The 23,000-nt window shown below is 38.6% G+C and overlaps 1 protein-coding gene across 6 annotated transcripts in view; it reads right to left on the bottom strand.

The window, feature by feature from the left end:
• The window catches only part of LOC150083775 (calcium/calmodulin-dependent protein kinase type II alpha chain), a 740,997-nt gene that overhangs the window by 409,500 nt on the left and 308,497 nt on the right, over positions 1-23,000 (bottom strand). For all 6 annotated transcript variants that reach the window (XM_090378214.1, XM_090378218.1, XM_090378216.1 and 3 more), the window contains exon 8: positions 3,557-3,640. In XM_090378214.1, coding sequence (XP_090234340.1) covers positions 3,557-3,640 — 84 coding nt within the window. The remainder of the gene's footprint in view (positions 1-3,556; positions 3,641-23,000) is intronic.

Raw genomic sequence — 23,000 nt, 5'->3', positions numbered from 1 at the left:
ATGATTTTGGGTGTACAGTCCACAAAAATGTTGAGGACCCATGTTATGAATACCTGGATGGATTTTTAAAGATTGCATCTGCTCTGGATATTCTGGATATAGTCTTTTTAAAGAAGATTATCTACTTTTATCAATAACAGAATGCTTTTTATTGGGTAGAGTCATATGTTAATTTTTTTTTCTTTTGATAAAATAAATTTTGATTTAATTAGGACACCTATTAAAATACATTTTAATAAGGGGGGGCTTAGAGGTGAACAGGTATCCTGTGTGTTATCAGACACACAGCCTAAAACACTGATGGATCCAATATCTCTCTATTACAGAAGATTTAGGAGAAGTCCGGTTGGCCTGCCTCCCTAAAATCCACTCATGCACACCTTCTTGATGGTGAGCCCTGTTACATCACTTAGGTGGCAACGAACGTGTAGAGTGGTTCTCTTCACGACGCCTGTTCAGTGTAAAGAGGAAAAGACCAAACCCTCCAGCATATGACAGCACAACAAAAGAAATGGCCCTCAGTCCCCAGCAGCTTTCACTCTCGCTCTTACAGCAGCGAGAGGATCAGAGTGGAAGCAGAGGGTGCTAAGAATCTCTGGGTACGACCAGGCTGCCATGCACGGAAACTGAACTTGGCCTGTTATAACGTAAGATCACTCATCGGTGAAGACAGGATATTAGAGCGGAAAAAGGAATTAGAAAATGTGAATTGGAATATCATCGGTTTGGCTGAAACAAGAAGAAGAAATGAATCACTTATAAGTTTATCAAGTGGAAATCTGCTGTAAACCAATGGAAACAGTGATAGGAGTGAAGGTGGAGTTGGGTTTCTGATCCATAAAGATTTTAAAAACAACATTTTGGAATTCAAAAGTACATCACCAAGGGTGTGAAGACTAATACTCAAGATTTCTAAGAGGTACAAGCTAAAGATTATAATGATTTATGCACCAACATCGAGCCATGATGATGAAGAGGTTGAAGAAATGTACACCAAAAGTGAGAGTCCTCTAGATGAGCAGAAAACCCACTACACTATTATTATGGGGGATTTCAAAGCTAAGGTTGGATAAAGGCAAAACAGGGCAGAAAGAGGAACTGTAGAAAATTTTGGAATTGGTGAAAGAAATAAAAGAGGTGAAAGACTTGTGGAATTTGCAGAATCTCAAGGACTGTCAGTAATGAACACTTTTTTCAAGAAAAGGGTGAACAGAAAGTGGACATGGAAGAGTCCAAATGGATTAACAACTAATAAAATCGACTTCATCCTCACTAACAGAAGATATATTGTGAATGATGTTACCGTCCTGAACAAGGTAAATGTTGGAAGTGATCACAGAATGGTAAGATGTACACTTGATATAGATGTAGGAAAGGAAAGGAAAAAATTGACTCAAGTAAATAATACAAAGGTCTTTGAGATAACAGAGGAGGAGAAAAAGCAGTATGTACTGGAACTTAAGAACAAGTTTGAGCTTCTGCAGACTGCTCAGGACCAAGATATCGACGAGGAATACTACAACTTTCTGAAAGTGATAAAGGCCTAGAAACCTATAGGTAAAAAGAAATCCAAAGAAGAAAAAATTAGTCAGAAACACTTGTCATGATGAACCGAAGACGACAAATGAAGAGCAAGAAAAACACTGACAGGGAGAAAATTGAGTATACTGAGTTATGCAAAGCCATTTAGAAAGAGACATTAGAAAGATTTAACACAAGAAAAGTAGAACAAACATTAAGGGAAAACAAAGGATTTAAATCAGCAGCCATGAGCAGTAATACAGAAAGACAAATGATACTGAAACTGAAGAATAGCGATGGTGTACTTATAAACAGCAGAGAAGGCATAATTCAAATAGCAGAAGACTACTATAGAGAATTATACAAGGAACGAGGGAATGATGCCAGCAGTGGGGAAGATGGATTGCAAAGTAGCAACACATACAACATACCCGATATTCTTCCTGATGAGGTAGAACATGCATTGAAGAATCAGAAAGCCCTGGGGGAAGATAAAGTTACTGTAGAGTTGTTAAAATTGGGAGGAAGAGACATAACACAAAAACTGGCAAGGCTCTTCACAAAGTGCATTACAAAAGGTGTGACACCTAAGCAGTGGAATAATGCAATCATAGTTTTGCTGTATAAGAAAGGAGATAAATCAGAAATTGGAAATTATAGACCAATTAGCTTGTTATCCCACATCTACAAGTTGTTCACAAGGGTCATTACTAACAGATTAGAAAGAATACTTGATGAGAACTAACCGAAAGAGCAAGCTGGCTTTAGGACAGGATTCTCAACTATGGATCACCTTCACGTAATATCACAGCTAATGGAGAAAGCAAATGAATATAAAACACCATTATGCCTGGCATTTGTGGATTATGAAAAGGCATTTGACTCCATACAGCATAAGGCAATGTTTCGGGCACTGGAAAGACAAGGCATAGATACCCCATATATTATGATTTTGAAGAAAATATATGAGAGTACTACCTCCTTTATTAGACTTTGTTAATAATTAGACTCAATTATTAAAATTGAGAAAGGAGTTCAACAAGGAAACACGATATCTCCGAAGCTGTTTACTGTTGCCCTTGAGGAAGCTTTCAGAAGATTAGACTGGTCGCAGAAAGGAGTCAATATGAATGGAGAGTACCTAAACCATTTACGATTTGCAGATGACATTGTGGTCATAAGCCACGATCCCAAAGAATTAGAGGAAAATCTTAATCAGTTATGCACAGTTAGTAAGGATTTTGGACTAAAGATGAATATGGCTAAAACAAAAGTAATGATGAACAAGTATGCCACAGAAAGAGAAATAATGATTGAAGGAGCAGTAATTGAAAAGGTGGAGTCATATACTTATCTGGGACAAGTTATTAGCTGTAATAATGATAAATGGCTGGAAGTCAAGAGAAGAATAAATTTTGGATGGATAGCATTTAGGAAATATAAATACTGAAGAGCAATATCCCAGTTTGTCTGAAACATAAAATAATGAACCAATGTATACTCCCCACCATGACTTATGGAAGTGAAACTTGTGCACTCACCAAAAGAATGGAAGAGAAGCTGAGAAGTACACAGCGAAGAATGGAACGAATTATATTGGGAATCAGACTGTCAGATAAGAAGAGAAACACATGGATTAGGCAGCAAACTCAAGTAAAGGACATTCTTATCAAAACTAAAGAACTAAAATGGTCTTGGGTAGGACACATAGCTCGAAGGCATGATGACAGATGGACTAAGAAAATAACAAAATGGTACCCAAGAGGAGCTAGAACAAAACCTGGAAGACAAAGGCAGAGATGGATAGATGAAATTCATGAGTTTTTGGGTAGTAAATGGATGGCCAGTGCTCAAAACAGAAGGAACTGGAAAGTTGCTGGAGAGGGCTTCATCTTGCAGTGGATTGAAAATGGATGATGATGATGATGATTAAAATACATTTTATTAAAACTTTTCTTAACCACATAATAATAATGTCTTGGTTCATATCGTTTATTAAAGTTAAAATTACTGATATATTCAGTGACAGTCTTACCACAAGCCCATATGTCAACTGGCTTTCCATACGGATCTTTCTTTAAAACTTCAGGAGATAAATAACCTGGAGTACCAGCAAAACCTAGAAATAAATAGTTATATTTTACATAAATAATACATGGAAAACATGCCAAATAACTAAGTGTTTAAAAAACTATTAGTATAAGAAACTCAATATATGAAACTCAATTATTATTTTAAAAAATAATATTATATATAAGGTCCTTAGTATGAATCACTAACAAATGATATGCTATTAATCAAAAGTACTGCAGTAAAATATAAAATAAAATATACAATATAGAAAAGATACAAATGAGAATTCCATTTTTTTAAAGCAGTCAAAAAATTATGCACAAATCCTAAGATCTGTTTGTCTAATTTTCAAAAATGCAACTAAGGCCATCAGGCACCAGCATCCAATGTCTGTAAATGAACCCTCTAGTTCGTATTTTTTTTGTGCATGCAAAAAATGCACATGATCATCAGGGCCAGCTTTGCACAATAAGCTAAACAAGCTACACCTTAGGACCTCATATTACAAGGGGTCTCAATCCATCTTAGAAATTCTTTTTTTAATATTGTCAGGATGATCTGGTGAAGGGCCTCACATATTGTAGCTTAGGACTGCAACAATTTAAATTCGGCTCTGATGGTGATCATCATCATCCACAGCTGTTATATACAAAGTAGGTTTATAAGGTCGGTATGATAAGTACAAATCAGTGCTCCTGGTCAATAAAACTTCCATTTACTATTTTCTGTTAGATCTTTAGCCTTAGAAGTGTGAGTAAGTCAACTTTCTTCAAATAATTGCTTCTACACACTGATCCATCTTCCTTATGGATTTTTTTTTTTATATATGGTGACACCAAATACAAAAAGTATTAAAAACCTATAGTATTCTAGGACTATGAGTAGATTGAGAACATATAAGTTCCTGCTGACTCCGGACTTAAATTTCTGTACAATGTCATTTTTTTATGATTAACTTCAACAATTTCTTCTCCACTTTGCTCTCAGTTATTACAAAATCATTCAGCTCCCTGTTAGAGTGTGATAAACTTCTGGTATTCCTCTCTTTGAATAACTCTGGATGTGTGAATGTAGAAGCAAAATACTCATTCAGTTTATCAGCTACTTGAGTAGGAACATCAATAGTCAAACCATCTATGTTAAGTGGACCAATCTGATTCATCCCCCTTCCTTCTAGAGTTTAAATAACGAAGAACTCTTGGATATTTTTCTTTGCATACTTTGCCAATGATTTATTGTAATCTGTCTTCACCTGCCTAATTTCCTTTCTGACTTGATAACAGACTAGCTTTTAATTGCCATAAGCTTCTGTGTTGCCAGATAATTTATATGCATACCATGCATTTTTATTCTCTGCCACGAGCCTCATTAATTCATCCAGCATCCATTTAGTAGTATTTCGTAGTAGTATTTAGTAGTATTTTATAGTAGTAGTAGTATTGAATAGTATTTCTTAGTTGGTATGAAAAGCCAGTAGCCTCCAAGATTAAGTCCCTGAAGGCTTCCCATTTAGAATTCACCATTAGTAACATCAGTTCATCCCACTGTAGAGAATTTAAAAACTGTCTGAGACCACTGTAGTCACCTTTACGAAAACAAAATACCTTCCCTTTACTCTTGATGGTAGTTACATCTTTAAGTAAATTCCACATCAGTAAACTGTGATCACTGTCACCTAGTGGGTCCTTTATCTGCAAATTCTTAATGCATGAATAATCGCTGTTGATAATCAGATCAAGGGTATTAATCCCTCTGGTTGCCCCTTGAATATGTTGCTGTAGAAAACAATCCTCCAATAAATCCACAAAAGTCTTGCTAGCATGTGAGTGACCAATCCACAAGTTCCAGTCGATATCTGGAAAGTTAAAATTTCCCATTACAAGACATTCTATTTCTCTGCACAACTGTTCATTGTACTTATCAGCGTCATTAGTCATATTATTATTATTACAATTAGCCATATGGTACAAGGAAGCCGAGGCTTTTGCTGCACCAGCCAAAAAAAAAAAAAAAAAAAAATTCTGAGTTACCCTGAGAGAGAGAGAGAGAGAGAGAGAGAGAGAGAGAGAGAGAGAGAGAGAGAGAGAGAGAGAGAGAGAGAGAGAGAGAGAGAACCCCTTTTCTGAGGAATGCATGGTGTTCAAATTGAGAGAGTACTCTTCTTCCTAAAATTCACATTTATTTCATTTCTATTAATACATACTTCTAAGAAAAACACTTTTAGTAAATACCAAAAAGATACCACTATTTCTGTCTATGATCGACTATGAATAAATATCAAAATAGTTCAAATCCATGGATAACAACCATCCTTTACTTGCATTTTTCAAGAATATTTTTTCTTCTTGTTGACATATTTTCACAGTATTCTGTAACTCCAAATCCAAAGCCTGGCTCCCACAGGCTTTGGATTTTTATGGGAGAACTACCAATTAGTGCTTAATTTGCAAAGAAATTTTTGCGTAAGAAGTTTCATATACAAATAGAGTAAAACAAATGCAGACACTAGAACAGACTCTTAAAAATGACTCAAGGTTAACTGGGTTAAAAACTCAAGTGTATACCTTGTACAAGTTGGGGTATAAAGTTGCAAACAAAGTCACTTATAGCTGCACTAAAGCAATAATGCTACACAGACAGCTCGTGGAGAGGGTGAATTGGCAACTTTGATTCTCGTATAGTAGTTCATATGGTGTCTGTATTATTTATGTATACACAAATGGGTATTTAGAGGTCAATCTGCTAAGAAAGCCTTGATAAGCTTTCTTCTGGTCTTAAAAAGGATTATATGCTATGAAGGATAAACAGGATGCAGCAGAACAACGAAACAATTGTGCAGTTCATGTGAATACAGTTACTATAGTGAGAGATGGCCATATTTTCTGGAGATAAGATGCACCCACATTTTAGAAAGCAAATTTTGGGAAAAAAATATTTTATAGTACATATTAGAAACACAAATTTCCAATTGCTTACTAAACAAAATGTGAGTAGAGAACAAAGTATACACCTAACATAGAATGTCAAAAAATTATCATTAATGATGTTAGGGTCTAAACATTTATGTATTTATCAAAGAGTGTGCCATCTTCAGTACCATCAAAGACACTGTTGATTCCATGTTTCTTGAAAGGCTTAGCAACTGTCTCATAATTTCACTAACCTGTGAATTTTCTGCCCATTCACACACCTATAAAATTGTTGGTGTCAAAGTGTGATTCAGTGCTTACACCATTTGGTGTATTTCTCATGGATACTTATACTCCAGGATAACCACTAGGTCAGCGGAGTTAACAATGCTGTTTAGCATTAGCACAGGCGTATGATGCAAGAAAGTGAGCTTTCTTGCATCATACATCATTTCTTGCATCTTACAGCATCAGCCAAAAAAAAAAAAAAAAAACCCTTCCCATTTCACCTATCTGCTAACTCCAAATGTTTGTCTAGTTCTGTCTTGAATCTATTTAAGCTCTCAACTACAATGACAGATGGAAGTTTGGTCCCACAATCAACCACCTGCTGGCTAAAGGCAAACTTCTGCACATCTATCCTACAACTGTCTTTCCTCAATTTGAATTTATGCCCCCTCAGGCGATTATTCTGAGCATGAGGAAGAATCCCATTAGCAATAAGCAATCTCAAACCATTCAAGGCCTTATACATCTCAATCAGTCAGATTGTACTGCATATTGGGCTGAGAGGTGGCAATCAATGGGCTGAGATTGGGCTGAGAGGTGGCAATCAATGAATATAATTACCAACCATATTTAGCAATCACATGAGCTTTAACCATGATTCACTCAAATTTGTGTGCTTAGGCATTCACACGCTTGACCACTTAGCAGCAAATTTTTGCAGATGGCTCAGGCCTCACGGAATTCAACCTGTGTAGTATTAGTAGCAGCAAAATGATGCAAGCTTAAGCAGCAATATAACTTACTCCTACTCACATTTTCCCTTTCCCAGTGTTTATGTCATACCAAACAGGCTCAACATTGCATTGTCCACCCATGTCAACTGGATGCACTTCCTTATATCTTGGGTGTTTCTTAACTAACAGCATAACCCCTCCTCCCTTCCTACCTTATCTTCCTTTCTGTACACTGTACTCCCCAAATTCCTATTCTGCACTGCTTATATCTGTGTGACACCATGTCTCTGATATCCCAACGTTATCTACCTTTGTTGTCTTGATCAATACTTCAAATTTGTCAATTTATTTACTATATGCATTAGTGTACATGCAAATATACATGCACTTTTTCTTAATTGGCAGTGCCTCTGTAGCCTGATGGGCAGGAGCAGCAGTGTGTAGTACACGCTTCTTGATTAGACAGGGGTTCGAGCCCGTGACCACCAAATACAGAAGATATGGAAAGGTCGGGGAATGACCACCGCATATCCACCTGGAGCAATATGGCCTTAGTTGATAATGCTACTAAAAACCAAATAACAACAACAACTTTTTCTTACTCTTAGTTACCCTAACACAGGCCATGTATTTACTTGTTCCATGATGACACCCAGCAGCTCTTGAAGTCCCCAGCAACTTGCTCTCTAGACTGCTGCTCATTACAATAGAAGCAGTGCAAGAATCACTTTTGCCTCTGTCTGCAGCTAAAGTTAATCTTTTAATCTGTGAATCTCCCCAATCTAGCAGTTTTCCGACCCAACTAACACTGGCTTGATAGCATCAGCAAATATTGTTCCACCCTTTCTATTTAAGTGTATCCCATCCCTGTAGAAGCAGTCTCTTTTGTTAGCAAGCACAGAACATGCTAAAAAAATTCTACCCCGTGAGTCTTGCACAATCTCTCCAGGGCCGAAGTGATTGACAAGGCACTCATCATATACTCCCTCCTATCATGTCTGGGAAGAATTACAGACACTTTCAAATTTAACCCTAACTTGCGGCTTTTTTTCAGCATTGACCTGTACTTGTTAAGTAAATCTGCAGATATCTTACTCTTAACGTCATTAATGCCAATGGGTACAACAATATCACCTTTTGTGCCCTTAAAAGATATCTGCCCTACACAACGTCCTCAACTTTTGCCTCTGGCAGACATATCTGAAGTCCTGTTCCACCTATCCTTTTTGCATAATATATTCCCCGGTACCCTGACAACAGAGTCACTGACAATAACTAGTTTCTGTGGGACCAGCGCATTCTGCCTTTGAGATTGCTGCTGTGTTACTGATGCAGAGGAGTGAGCTCTGGTGTTGAGCTGGGCAGCTGACAGCTTGATGAGCCCCTCATATTAATTTCCTCGAGGGCATTTACCCTACACCTCAAACTCTCATAAATGCCCATCAGAGTTGGCATCTAATTTCTTCACTAATTTCTTTATTAATTAATGTGCTTCTATTGAAATGAGCAGCAGTCCAGAAAGCTAGTTGCTGGGGATTTCAGGAACTGTTCGGGGTCATGAAACAAGTAAATACATGAGCTATTAGAGTAACTGAGAGTAAGAACAGGTGCATGTATACTTGCATGTACACCAGTGCAAGGAGTATAGTAAACAAATTTGATAAATTTGAAGTGCTGGTTAAGCAATCCATGTGAGTGAAGTTCCAAATAGAAAATCAAAATCTGAAGAAATAGTATTCAGTTTTTCAAATCTAGTGTTTAAATCATTGATAAGAACATTCGAAATGTATTTAGTTTCAATACAAAATTGTTGTTTGCTAGCAGATAAATTGAAATCATCTGAAGGTTCGTAAAGTGTCATTACATTCACTTTCCTGTATTTTTTGGAGATTTTTTTTTTTTTTTTTTTTTTAAATCAACCTGCTTATTATTATTAGCCATATTGTGCAAGGAAGCCTGAGACTTATGCTACACCAGCCAAAAAAAAAAGTTTCTGAATTACCTTGAGAGAGAGAGAGAGAGAGAGAGAGAGAGACAGAGAAAACAAGAGTCAGAAGTAGAAAGGAATCACCAAGAAAGAGAAGAATTATGATATCCAGCTCAAGACCCTGGTATTAATTGTTAAGAGTTACATATGCAGAGCTTTTAGCTTGCAATGGTTTATTTACACAGTCAATATAATATTATGAAGAATATTATTCCATACAGCCAATCTGCATAAAAATGGATAGTCCATTTATACAAGCAGACTTTGAGCAATACTGATAGCTTTTGCATTTGCAGAAGTACCTTCAATATTAATTACGACATCATGACTTTTTTTTATTTACAAGAACAAAGATTTTATAGCTCGATCTTTGGATGACTATCTTGTGTCCGTATGCCCTTTAAGTGAAATTTTAAAAGTATTCATTACAATTTCCCGACTAGTGGTACAAAAAAAAAAAAAAAGTAAAATAAATATTCTTTGAACACCGCCAAAAAAAATTTATCATTCCAGACGTTATTGATGCAGCATGTACACCAGCTAAATTAAGACCATGGTACAAATATTGCAAATTATTTTTATTATTATTTTTTTAAAATTGTCTGTATGGCATTATATTTTGGAACATTTTTTTTAACAGTGAAGGTCTCGACGCAGTTTCAAAATCTGCCATTTCATCTTCGGAAAGTTGATTTAACATCTTAGTTGCCCTAATGCTCCCCCTCCCACGATGTTTTTACTGTCACTAGTTCTTTGAATACTCTCCAAAAATGGAATCTATCAGATATTCATCTATTGTGACAATGTAAAAATATACGAAGAAATCTGTTGAAAGGCGTGGATCACTCACTTCTCTGAAAAACAGATGACTGCTTGCGAGTAAAGGGGAACCACAACACAGGTTGACCAGAGGCTATTATCCATGTTGGGAATACAACTTAATCTGCTGACTGGCTATGGAAAGCATATTGACTAGCACGACTTCATTGCGGACCAGTAATGCCTTTAATCCTTAACTCATGCTTTCTAACTGCCTAAATTGTCTTAAGGCCAGAGGTAGTAGTAGTAGAGGCACTGTGATGCAAGAAAGCAAGTGTATGAAGTTATTTATGAACCATCAGTCAAAACAAATAAATAAATAAATAAAAATTTAACATAATCATTTCCTCTAAAAGTTTGTCCAGTCCCTCCTTGAATTTATTTAAGCTATCAACTTCCACAACGACAGATAAATGTTTGTTCCAGCAATCAACTACCTGCTGGCTAAAGGCAAATTTCTGCACATTTATTCTAGAACTGTCTTCCCTCAATTTGAATATATGCCCCTACAGGTTCGTAATTTTTAGCAAGCAGAAGAATCCCATTAGAATTGAACCTGCCACCCATATCAAAGGCCTAATGCACTTTAAAAAGATCACCTCACAGGTGCCTAGTCTGCAAACACTGCAATTTGCAGAACTTAAGCCCTTGTTTCCCCTCACCAATCATGTTGCCCTTCTCTATTCTCACTCAAGCAACTCTACATCCTTCCTGAAATGAAAACTTCAGACCTGTACACAGTACTCAAAGCATGGCTTGACCATTGCCTTATACAAAAGGATATTGCCTCCTTTTCCCTACTACTAGCAAAATTCCTGTATATCATTATCAATATACCACGACCTGCTCTGGAAGCCTGTCTGCACTGTTCAAAAAACTTCATATCTGACTGCACAACTACTCCCAGGTCTTTTTCATTTTCTACCATCCTAAGTGTAGTACCACAGAGTTAGTACATTTCTCTGGAGTTACCTCTACCCAATTACTTTGCATTTGTCAATATTAAACTTCAGTTTCCACTTCTCAGCCCATCTGCCCAACTTTTCTAGATCCTGTTGTAGTAGCACACTGCCATTACTCTTATTAACAACCCTGCCAAACTTTGCATCATTTGCATACTTGGACATTAAGCCTGATATACCTTCATAATTATCATTGATAAATAAACAAAACAACAGGGCCCAACACAGAACCCTAGAGTACTGCACTAATAACATCAGTTCACGAAGAGCAGCATCCATTGATTACCAATCTATGCCTTCTCCCACTCAATCACACTCTTATCCATTCTAGCAACTTGCCCTTAATACCATACTGCTCTAATTTGTACAGTAATCTTAAATGTGCAACAGTATCAAAAGTCTGAATCCGTCTGAATTATTACTGTAGTCTTGTCTAGATGATATTGCTTCTTTAACCAGTGACTCCATTATTCTGGGTATTAACATTAGTAGAGGCATATGGTGCAAGAAAGCAAGCTTATACAGCATCAGCCAAAAAAAAAAAAAAAAAAACACCTTCCTATTTCACCAATCCATTTGTTCCAAATGTTTGTCTAGTTCTGCCTTGAATTTATTTAAGCTATCAACTTCCACAATGACAGATGGAAGTTTGTTCTAACAATCAACTACCGCTGGCTAAAGGAAAATTTCCGTACATCTATTCGACAACTGTCTTTCCTCAATTTCAGTTTAAGTCCTCTCAGGTTTCTAATCTGAGCAAGAGGAAGAATCCCATCAGTATTCAACCTGCTCAATCCATTCAAGGCCTTATGCACCTAAATCAGATTGCCTTGCAGGTGGGAACAATGCGTACAAAGTTAAGCCTCTTGTAATCCGTTAGATGGAAATTTTTCTTTGTTGTATGGAACATATTTTAAATGTAATTACCAAAAGGAAGTCAGGAAAATTCGAAATAAATAAGTTTGTTAAACATAGATCCAACTGTAATTAAGTCAAAAAGGAAGCAATTTTAAAACACATAACAGGTCAAGAGCATCCTTAAAATGCTGTGCCTGAGAGGCTGGGGCATCCTTCGCTCCACAGTAGTTTGGGTTCTGTACAGAAAACACATGTAGAAGAAACTGAATATTTATGAGATAGACTTGGCAGATTTTGTAAGAGAAACACCATTAATTGACCTGTCTCTGAATAATGCCCTCTCTGACAAAGGACAAAAAAAAAAAAAAAAAAAAAAAAAAACATTACCCACTCTAGTAACTGTCTAATCCTTCCTTATATTTATTTAAACTATAGTTCTTAAAATGATCAAATACTCGGAGTTTGAAAACAAATATTTGCATCTTCCTTTTACCTATCTGTCTGACATCCGTCCTTTTTCAATTTAAATTACCTTATATATATATAAGGGAGGCAACTAGAAGGATTAATACTTTTGATCTGATTATCAGCAGTGATTCTTCATATATTAAGAATCTGCGGCTAAAGGAACCACTAGGTGGCAGTGACGACAGTGGCTGATGTGGAATTTAATTAAAGATGTAACTACCATTAGAGGGTAAAAGGAAATGTTTTTGCTTTCAAAAAGGTGATTACAGTGGTCTCAGACAGTTAAATGAGAAGCATTCAAAGAGGTTCTTGGAAGCTACTAGGCTTTTTGTCCCAACTAAGAAATACTGTTCAAGGTTTAGGCCCAAATGGATGGCAAATGAACTAATGAGACTGGTGGTAGAGAAGAAAAATGCATTGGATGCATATAAATTATCAGGTGACACAGAAGAATATGGTAGATATAAGCTAGTCTGCAATTAAGTTACAATGGAGGTTAGGCTAAGCGAAGGCATATTATGAGAAATCATTGGCAAAAGATGCAAAGAAAAACAGCAAAGACTTCATTACTTATGCAAACTCTAGAAGGAAGGGGATGAATCAGACTGGTCCACTTGATATGGACGTTTTGATTGCTGTTGAACCTGCTGAGGTAGCTGCCAAACTGAATGAGTATATTGCTTCTACATTCACACACATGAGGAATCCTGTAGGGAAGTGGAGGCCAGAAGCTTATCAAACTCTAACAAAAAAAGAGATTTGGTAATAACTGAGGGTAAAGTGGAGAAAACGTTTTGAAGTTAAATACAAGGAAGGCACCTTGGGTGGATGGGATCTATCCAGTTATATTAAAAGAGACAGCAAAGGAAGTAAGCAAGCACTTAATCATAAATATGAAAGTTTCCTTGGAATCAGAGACTGGAGGTGTTCAAATCCTCATGGACGGGAGATGTGCAAATGTGTATCCAATTCACAAATGGGGAACAAAGGGTAATCTGAGTAATTACAGAACTGTTAGTTTAACTTCTGTTGCAGGGAAAATAATGGAGTCACTGGTTAAAGAAGCACTGCAGGATCATCTAAACAAGACTGTAGTTATAGTTCAGACACAGCATGGATTTGTTAAGGATAACTCTTGTCTGACAAATCTGATTGGATTCTATGATGTGGTCACAAAGGAACTAGCTGAAAAATAATTTTGAGAAATAATTTTGAGATCATACACTTGGATTTTAGGTTGTTGTTATTTTGTTTTTAGGAGCATTAGCAACTAAAGCCATATTGCTCTGGGGGTATGCGGTGGTCATTCCCTGACCTTTCTGCATCCTCCATGTTTGGTGGTCATGGGCTCAAACACCGGTCTAATCAAGAAGCGTGCTACGCACTGCTGCTCCTGCTCACCTGGCTACGGAGGCACCTAGGATTTTAGGAAAGCTATTGATACTGTGCAGCTGCACACAGAAAGAAGACAACTATACAAATTGGAGAGGGCAAATTGCTGTAATGGATAAAAGGATGGTTGAGCAGGAAAAGACAGAGAGTGGTAATCAATGGACACTGCTCTTTGTGGACTAATGTTATTAGTGGAGCCCCCCCATGGTTCAGTGTTGGACCCAGTGTTGTTTTCTGTTGATGAAAGCATATCAGGTTTAATGTCCAAGTTTGAGATGATACAAAGGTTGGTAGGGCCATTAATGGCAGTAATGACAATATTTTTTTTTTAACAGGATCTAGAAAAGTTAGCATTAGTAGGGGCAAGTGATACTAGAAAGCAAGCTTATGCAGCATAAGCCAGAAAAAAAAAAAAAAAAACTTCCACTTTACCTCTCCGTACGTTCGAAATACCTGTCCAGCTCAGCCTTAAATTTATTTAAACTATCAACTTCCACAACAAGGGATGGACGTCTCTTCCAGCAACCAACCACCCGCTGGCTGAAAGCAAATTTCCGGACATCTATCCTACATCTGTCTTTCCTCAATTTCAATTTATGCCCTCTCAGGTGATTATTCTGAGCAAGAGGCAGAATTCCATCAGCATTGAGCATGCTCAAACCATTCAAGGCTTTATACACCTCTATCAGATCACCTCACCGGTGCCTAGTCTCCAGACACTGTAACTTGCAAAACTTAAGCCTTTCTTCGCAAGAGCAACCCTTTGTTCCATTCACTAACCTTGTTGCCCTTTTTTGTACTCGTTCCAGCAGCTCCGCATCCTTCTTGAAATAAATGAGGCCTCCAGACCTGTATACAGTACTCAAGGTGTGGCCTGACCATTGCCTTATACAAGGGAATAATCACCTCCTTATCCCTGCTAGAAAAATTCCAGTATATCATTGACAAGACACCATGAGCTACTCTTGCAGCCTGTCTGCACTGTTCAGAGAACTTCATATCTGCCTGTACAACCACCCCCAGGTCCCTTTCATTCTCTACCACTGTCAGTGTAGTACCACAGAGTTGATACGTTGCTCTAGGGTTGCTGTTTCCCATATGTAGTACTTTACATTTGTCAATGTTAAACTTCATTTGCCACCTCTCAGCACATCTGCTCAACCTTTCCAGATCCTGTTACAGCAGCATAGCATCAGTAGTGTCCTTAACAACCCTGCCAACTTTTGTATCGTCTGCAAACTTGGACATTAAGCTTGATATACTATCATCAATATTATTTATAAATACAGAAAACAATAATGGACCCAACACTGAACCCTCAGGGACGCCACTAATAACATTAGTCCACGATGAGCAGTGTCCATTGATTACCACTCTGTGTCTTCTCCCCCCTCAATCACCCCTTTATCCATAGCAGAAATTTGCCTCCAATGCCACACTGCTCCAATTTGTGCAGCAGTCTTCCATGTGCAACAGTATCAAAAGCCTTTCTAAGATCCAAGTAAATAATATCAAAGTTATTCCCTGCATCCAGCTCTTTTGTGACTGCATCAGAGTATCCAATCAAATTGGTCAGGCAAGACTTTCCCTTAACAAAACCATTCTGTGTCTGAGCTATAACTGAAGTCTTGTCTAGATGATCCTGCAGTGCTTCTTTAACCAGTGCCTCCATTAATTTTCCTGAAACAGAAGTTAAGCTCACAGGTCAATAATTACTTGTGTCAGCCTTTTAGCATTAGCATTAGTAGAGGCATTTGATGCAAGAAAGCAAGCTTATGCAGCATCAGCCAAAAAAAAAAAAACACCACTTCCACTTCACCCCTCTGTTCGTTCCAAATACCTGTCCAGCTGAGCCTTAAACTTATTTAGGCTATCAACCTCCACCACAAGGGATGGAAGTCTGTTCCACCAACCAACCACCGCTGGCTAAAGGCAAATTTCCTCACGTCTATCCTACATCTGTCTTTCCTCAATTTGAATTTATGCCCTCTCAGGTGATTTTTCTGAGCTAGAGGAAGAATCCCATCAGCATTGAGCATGTTTAAACCATTCAAGGCTTTATACACCTCTATCAGATCACCTCGCTGGTGCCTAGTCTCCAGACACTGTAATTTGCAAAACTTAAGCCTTTCTTCGTAAGAGCACCCCTCTGTTCCATTCACTAATCTTGCTGCCCTTCTCTGTACTCGTTCCAGCAGCTCTACATCCTTCTTGAAATGAGGCCTCCAGACCTGTATACAGTACTCTAGGGGTGGCCTGACCATTGCCTTATACAATGGAATAATCACCTCCTTATCCCTGCTGGAAAAATTCCTGTATATCATTGACAATACTCCATGAGCTATTCTTGCAGCCCGTCTGCACTGCTCAGAGAACTTCATATCTGCCTGCACAACCACCCCCAAGTACCCTTTCATTCTCTACCACTGTCAGTGTAGTACCACTGAGTTGATACGTTGCTCTGGGGTTGCTGTTTCCCATGTGTAGTACTTTACATTTGTCAATGTTAAACTTCATTTTCCACCTCTCAGCCCATCTGCTCAACCTTTCAAGATCCTGTTGCAGCAGCATAGTGTCAGTAGTGTCCTTGACAACCCTGCCAACCTTTGTATCATCTGCAAACTTGGACATTAAGCTTGATATACCATCATCAATATCATTTATAAATACAGAAACAATAATGGACCCAACACTGAGCCCTGAGGGACTCCACTAATAACATTAGTCCACGATGAGCAGTGTCCATTGATTACCACTCTCCGTCTTCTCCCCCTCAACCACCCCTTTGACCATAGCAGTAATTTGCCTCCAATGTCACACTGCTCCAATTTGTGTAGCAGTCTTCCATGTGCAACAGTATCAAAAGCCTTTCTAAGATCCAAGTAAATAATATCAAAGTTATTCCCTGCATCCAGCTCTTTTGTGACTGCATCATAATATCCAATCAAGTTGGTCAGGCAAGACTTCCCCTTAACAAAAGCATGCTGTGTCTGAGCTATAACTGAAGTCTTGTCTAAATGATCCTGCAGTGCTTCTTTAACCAGTGCCTCCATTAATTTCCCTGGAACAGAAGTTAAGCTCACAGGTCTATAATTACTTGTGTCAGCCTTTGATCCTCCTTTGTGAATTGGGGTCACATTTGCACATTTCCAGTCTATGGGTACCTCCCCTGAGTCCAAGGAAGCTCTCATAATTATGGCTAAGGGTTTACTTACTTCCTTTGCTGCCTCCTTTAATATAACTGGATAGATCCCATCCACCCCGGGGGCCTTTCTTGTGTTTATCTTCAACAGTTTCTCCTCCACTTTACTCCCAGTTATTTCAAGATTCTGTAGCTTACTGCTAGAGTTGAATACACCTCTGGCATTCCCCTTGCTGAATAACTCCTCATGTGTGAATGTCGATGCAAAATATTCATTTAGTTTGTTAGCTACCTGAGCAGGATCATCAACAGTTGACCCATCAATATCAAGTGGACCAATCTGATTCATCCCCTTCCTTCTAGAGTTAACATAAGTAAAGAACTCTTTGCTGTTTTTCTTTGCATCCCTTGCCAAGGATTTCTCGTAACCTGCCTTTGCCTGCATATCAACTTGTATCTATCATAGGCTTCTGTGTCGTGTGTTAATTTGTAAGTATCCCATGCATTTTTCTTCTCTGCCATATGCCTCATTAGTTCATCTGACATCCATTTTGGAAACCTTACCTTGAACAATATTTCTTAGTTGGTGTGTAAAGCCTAGTAGCTTCCAAGATAAGTTCTTTGAATGCTTCCCATTTTGAATTTGCTGTTGGTAACATCATCAGTTGGTCCCACTGTATAGAATTTAAATACTGTCTCAGTCCATCGTAGTCGCCTTTACGGAAGTGATAACCCTTCCCTTTACCCCTAATGGTAGTTACCTCTTTGAGTAAATCCCACTTCAGCACACTGTGATCACTGCCACCTAGTGGTTCGTTTATCTGCAGATTCTTAATGCATGAAGAATCACTGCTGATAATCAAATCAAGAGTATTACTCCCTCTAGTTGCCTCCCGAACATGCTGATGTAGAAAACAATCATCCAATAAATCCACAAAAGCCCTGCTAGTGTGTGAGTAACCAGCCCCCAAATTCCAGTCAATATCTGGGAAATTAAAATCTCCCATTATAAGACTCTCTGATTTACTAGCCCACTCTATTTCCCTGTACAGTTCCTTATTATACTCATCAGAGTCATTAGGCCTATAGCACACTCTTACTCTCAATTTTGATCTCCCAATGCTTATGTCACACCAAACTGACTCAACACTGCACTGTCCGGCGATGTCGACTGGCTTCACTTCCTTGGTTTTTATGTGTTTCTTAACTAATAGCATAACCCCTCCCCCCTTCCTATCCTGTCTATCCTTTCTGTAGACGTACTCCCCAAATTGCAGTTCTGGATCCCTTATATCTGTGTGACACCAGTCTCTGATATCCCAACAATATCTGCCTTTGATGTTTTGAGCAATACATCAAATTCATCAAATTTATTTACTAAACTCCTAGCATTGGTGTACACGCAAGTATACCTGCACCTGTTTCTATTCTTAGCTACCCTAACACAACCCATGTGTTTACTTGTACCGCAATGGCTCCCAGCAGTCTCTGAAATACCATGCATCTTGTTTTCCAGGCTTCTGCTCATTCTAATAGAAGCAGTGCAAGAATCTCTTTCACCTCTGCCAGTGGCTACTGTCAATCTATTGGTCTTTGTCTCCCCCCCCCCCCAAGCTAGCAGTTTTCCGACCCACCTAACACTGCCTCGATAGCATAAGCAAATATTCTTGCACCCTTTCTATTTAAGTGTATCCCATCCCTGTAGAAGCAATCTCTCCTGTTAACAAGTACAGTCCAGGCTGAAAAAAATTCTACCCCTTGAGCCTTGCACAATCTTTCCAGGGCCGAATTGATCGACAAGGCTCTCATCATATACTCCCTCCTATCGTGTCTGGGCAGAATTGCAGACACTTTCAAATTCAACCCTAATTCTCGGCTTTTGTTCAACAGTGACCTGTACTTGTTAAGTAATTCTGCCGGTCTCCTACTCTTAATATTATTAGTGCCAACGTGTACAACTATATCACCTTTAGTGCCCTTAAAAGATGATATTCGCTCTACAATGTCATCAACCTTTCCCCCTGGCAGACATACCCTGGTCCTGTTCCACCTATCTTTTTTACAAAGCATGTTCCTCGTTTCCCTGACAACTACTAGTTCACCAACAACTGAGTCACCAACAACTACTAGTTCCTTCGGCACCAGCGCATTCTGCCTTGGGGGTTGTCTCTGTGTCACGCGATGCCCAAGTGCAAGCTCTGGCGTTGATGTGGGCAGCTGAGAGCTTGATGGGTCCCTCAATTTAGTTTCTTCGAGGGCATCCACCCTGTCCTTCAAGCTCTCATATAGGCCCACAAGAACGCCGAGTTGTTGCTTGATATCGATACACTCCTTGCATCGCGCACACACAAAGACATCCCCCTTGGCAGTATCATGTCCCGTACCCGATTGTTCTGCAAACATCAAGCAAACAGTGCATTTTATAAGGCTGTGAGTCAGAGGACAACTGCCCCCCCCTCAGTTCTGCTCTGAGCCACAGCACTTCCATTAGCTTGAGCCTTTTGCTTTGCCGCTCTGGTCTGAGTCATGATTCTATTAATTTATTAATTAATTATAATTAATTATGTTATATTATTAATTATGTTAAATATAATTAATTATATTACGTTTGTAATCTAAGTCGTTATATGTATTTATTTAAACATACAATTTAACTGCTAACGAAGTTCAACTAACGCTATCTAGTACAGTATATAACTATCGTATCACAAAGACGGGAAAATTACGAACGGTACGGGAGTTGAAACACGTGGAAACCTTTACCGATACTTTTATGCAATTACAAGGCCGAGTAAAGAATAAATACACCAAATTAATCAGAAAATCACAAAATAATGTTATACTACTAAATTTAAATCAAAAGTTTTAGAAAAACAATAATTTCAAATCAATAAATAAGAAAAATCCACAGCGGCTTTGACCACGACCGTCTCTAGTAGCCTCGTCAGCAGACACGGGGTAAAGTCGGGGTGATCCTCCTTTGATCCTCCTTTGTGAATTGGGGTCACATTTGCACATCTCCAGTGTATGGGTACCTACCATGAGTCAAAGGAAGCTCTCATAATTATGGCTAAGGGTTTGCTTACTTCCTTTGCCTCCTTTAATATAACTGGATAGATCCCATCCACCCCCAGGTGCCTTTCTTGTGTTTATCTTCAACAATTTCTCCTCCGCTTTACTCTCAGTTATTACAAGATTATCTAGCTTACTGCCAGAGATGTATACACCTCTGGTATTCCCCTCGCTGAATAACTCCTCATGTGTGAATGTCGATACAAAATATTCATTTAGTTTGTTAGCTACTTGAGCAGGATCATCAACAGTTGAGCCATCGATATCAAGTGGACCAATCTGATTCATCCCCTTCCTTCTAGAGTTTACATAAGTAAAGAACTCTTTGCTGTTCTTCTTTGCATCCTTTGCCAAAGATTTCTCATAATCTGCCTTTGTCTGCCTAACTTCCTTTGTGACTTGGTTACAGACCAGACTTATATCTATCAAAGGCTTCCATGTCACCCATTAGTTTATATGTATCCCATGCATTTTTATTCTCTGCTATGTGTCTCATTAGTTCATCTGACATTCATTTAGGCCTAAACCTTGAACAATATTTCTTAGTTGGTATGTAAAGCCTAGTAGCTTCCAAGATAAGTTCTTTGAATGCTTCCCATTTTGAATTTACTGTTGGTAACATCATCAGTTGGTCCCACTGTATCAAATTTAAATAATGTCTCAGACCATCGTAGTCGCCTTTATGAAAGCAATAACCCTTCCCTTTACCTCTGATGGTAGTTACCTCTTTGAGTAAATCCCACTTCAGCACACTGTGGTCACTGCCACCTAGTGGTTCCTTTATCTGCAGATTCTTAATGCATGAAGAATCACTACTGATAATCAAATCAAGTATATTACTCCCTCTAGTTGTCTCCCAAACATGCTGATGTAGAAAACAATCATCCAATAAATCCACAAAAGCCTTGCTAGTGTGTGAGTGACCAACCCACAATCTCCAATCAATATCTGGGAAATTAAAATTCCCCATTATAAGACTCTCTGATTTACTGGCCCACTGTATTTCCCTGTACATTTTCTTATTATACTTATCAGAGCCATTAGGCCTATAGCACACTCCTACTCTCAATTTTGATCTCCCAATGCTTATGTCAACAGCAAACTGACTCAACACTGCACTGCACTGTCCAGCGATGTCAACTGGCTTCACTATGCAGTAGTGATCACAGAGTGCTGATGTTTACTTTACTTAAAGGTGTAACTAGCATCAGGGGTAAATGGAAAGGTTTTTGCTTTCGTAAAGGTGACAATTTCGTTTTTGCTTTCGTAAAGGTGACAATCGTGGTCTCAGCAGAGACCACGATTGTCGCCTTTACGAAATTCTATACAGTGGGATCAACTGATGAAGTTACCATCAGAAAATGTTAAATGGAATACATTCAAGGAATTAATCATAGAAGCTACTAGGCTGTTCATATCAACTAAGAAATATACAAGGAACAAACCTTGAAGTGTATTTTTTCAAGGTATAAACCTAGATGTCCAATGAACTAATGAGACCCATGTCAGAGAAGAAAAATGCATGGGATGCATATAAATTATCAGGCAACACAAAAGCCTATAGTAGATATAAGCTAATCTCTAATCAACTCACAAAGGAGGTTAGGCAAGCAAAGACTAATTACAAGAAATTTTTTTGAAAAGAATTCAAAAGAAACACAGCAAAGACATCTTTACTTTTCCTTGAGGCTGTCACAGACCATCTCTCAGGTATGCCAAGTTCGGCTTTTTACCTGGAAGTCTAAAACGCTGATGGAACTCATATTCGGGTGACATTCACTGATTTGGCTGTCTGTGCCAGCCAAATCCTCCGCTTCCACTTTCACCATGGCTGGACTGTTAGTAACCCTGTATATAACTCCATGTGCAAGTCCTGTATTTCAGGACTTGCACATAGAGGTGGCTACTAGCATACTGGAGGTCGCCACCAAGGTGCAAACCAACGTAAGCAGGGGTTGAGGTGTGACGCCCACACCACATGGAGGAATGCTGCCCCTCTGTAACCAAGCAATGCTGGGTAGTAAATTCTCATCATCTCATCATAGACTCTCAATTATCTGATGCAATACTACTTCTTTGCTTAGTGGAGGCTTGAAGTGGTGGAACCCATGTTTAGTCTCCAGAGCAAAGCTCTGGCAACCCGCCCATCTCTTTCATAATGCAGCGTGATTGATGTCTTTTGAGGTTATGATGGACATCATGGCGAGATCTAATTGTCCTTACATTTCGAGGCTATAGAACAATGTTCACAGGAACAATGTTCACAATGAAACTATTGATAACTCTCTAGGAGGCTTCCAGATCAGCTATTGAATAATATCTCTCTCTTCCTTTACTCTGCCAGATAGCATTAGCATTAGTAGAGGCATTTGATGCAAGAAAGCAAGCTTATGCAGCATCAGCCAAAAAAAAAAAAAAAAGTAACATAAATAAATAAAAATAACCACTTCCTCTTCACCCCTCTGTTCGTTCGAAATACCTGTCCAGCTGAGCCTTAAACTTATTTAGGCTATCAACTTCCACGACAAGGGATGGAAGTCTGTTCCACCTACCAACCACCCGCTGGCTAAAGGCAAATTTCCGCACGTCTATCCTACATCTGTCTTTCCTCAATTTGAATTTATGCCCTCTCAGGTGATTTTTCTGAGCTAGAGGAAGAATCCCATCAGCATTGAGCATGCTTAAACCATTCAAGGCTTTATACACCTCTATCAGATCACCTCGCTGGTGCCTAGTCTCCAGACACTGTAATTTGCAAAACTTAAGCCTTTCTTCGTAAGAGCACCCCTCTGTTCCATTCACTAATCTTGCTGCCCTTCTCTGTACTCGTTCCAG

The sequence above is a fragment of the Mastigoproctus giganteus genome, chromosome 7 (genome assembly GCF_048544385.1).
Source record: "Mastigoproctus giganteus isolate SK-2022 chromosome 7, ASM4854438v1, whole genome shotgun sequence".
NCBI lineage: Eukaryota > Metazoa > Arthropoda > Arachnida > Uropygi > Thelyphonidae > Mastigoproctus > Mastigoproctus giganteus.
Note: the sequence above shows the minus strand (reverse complement) of the source record. Positions and strands in the feature narration are given on the sequence as shown.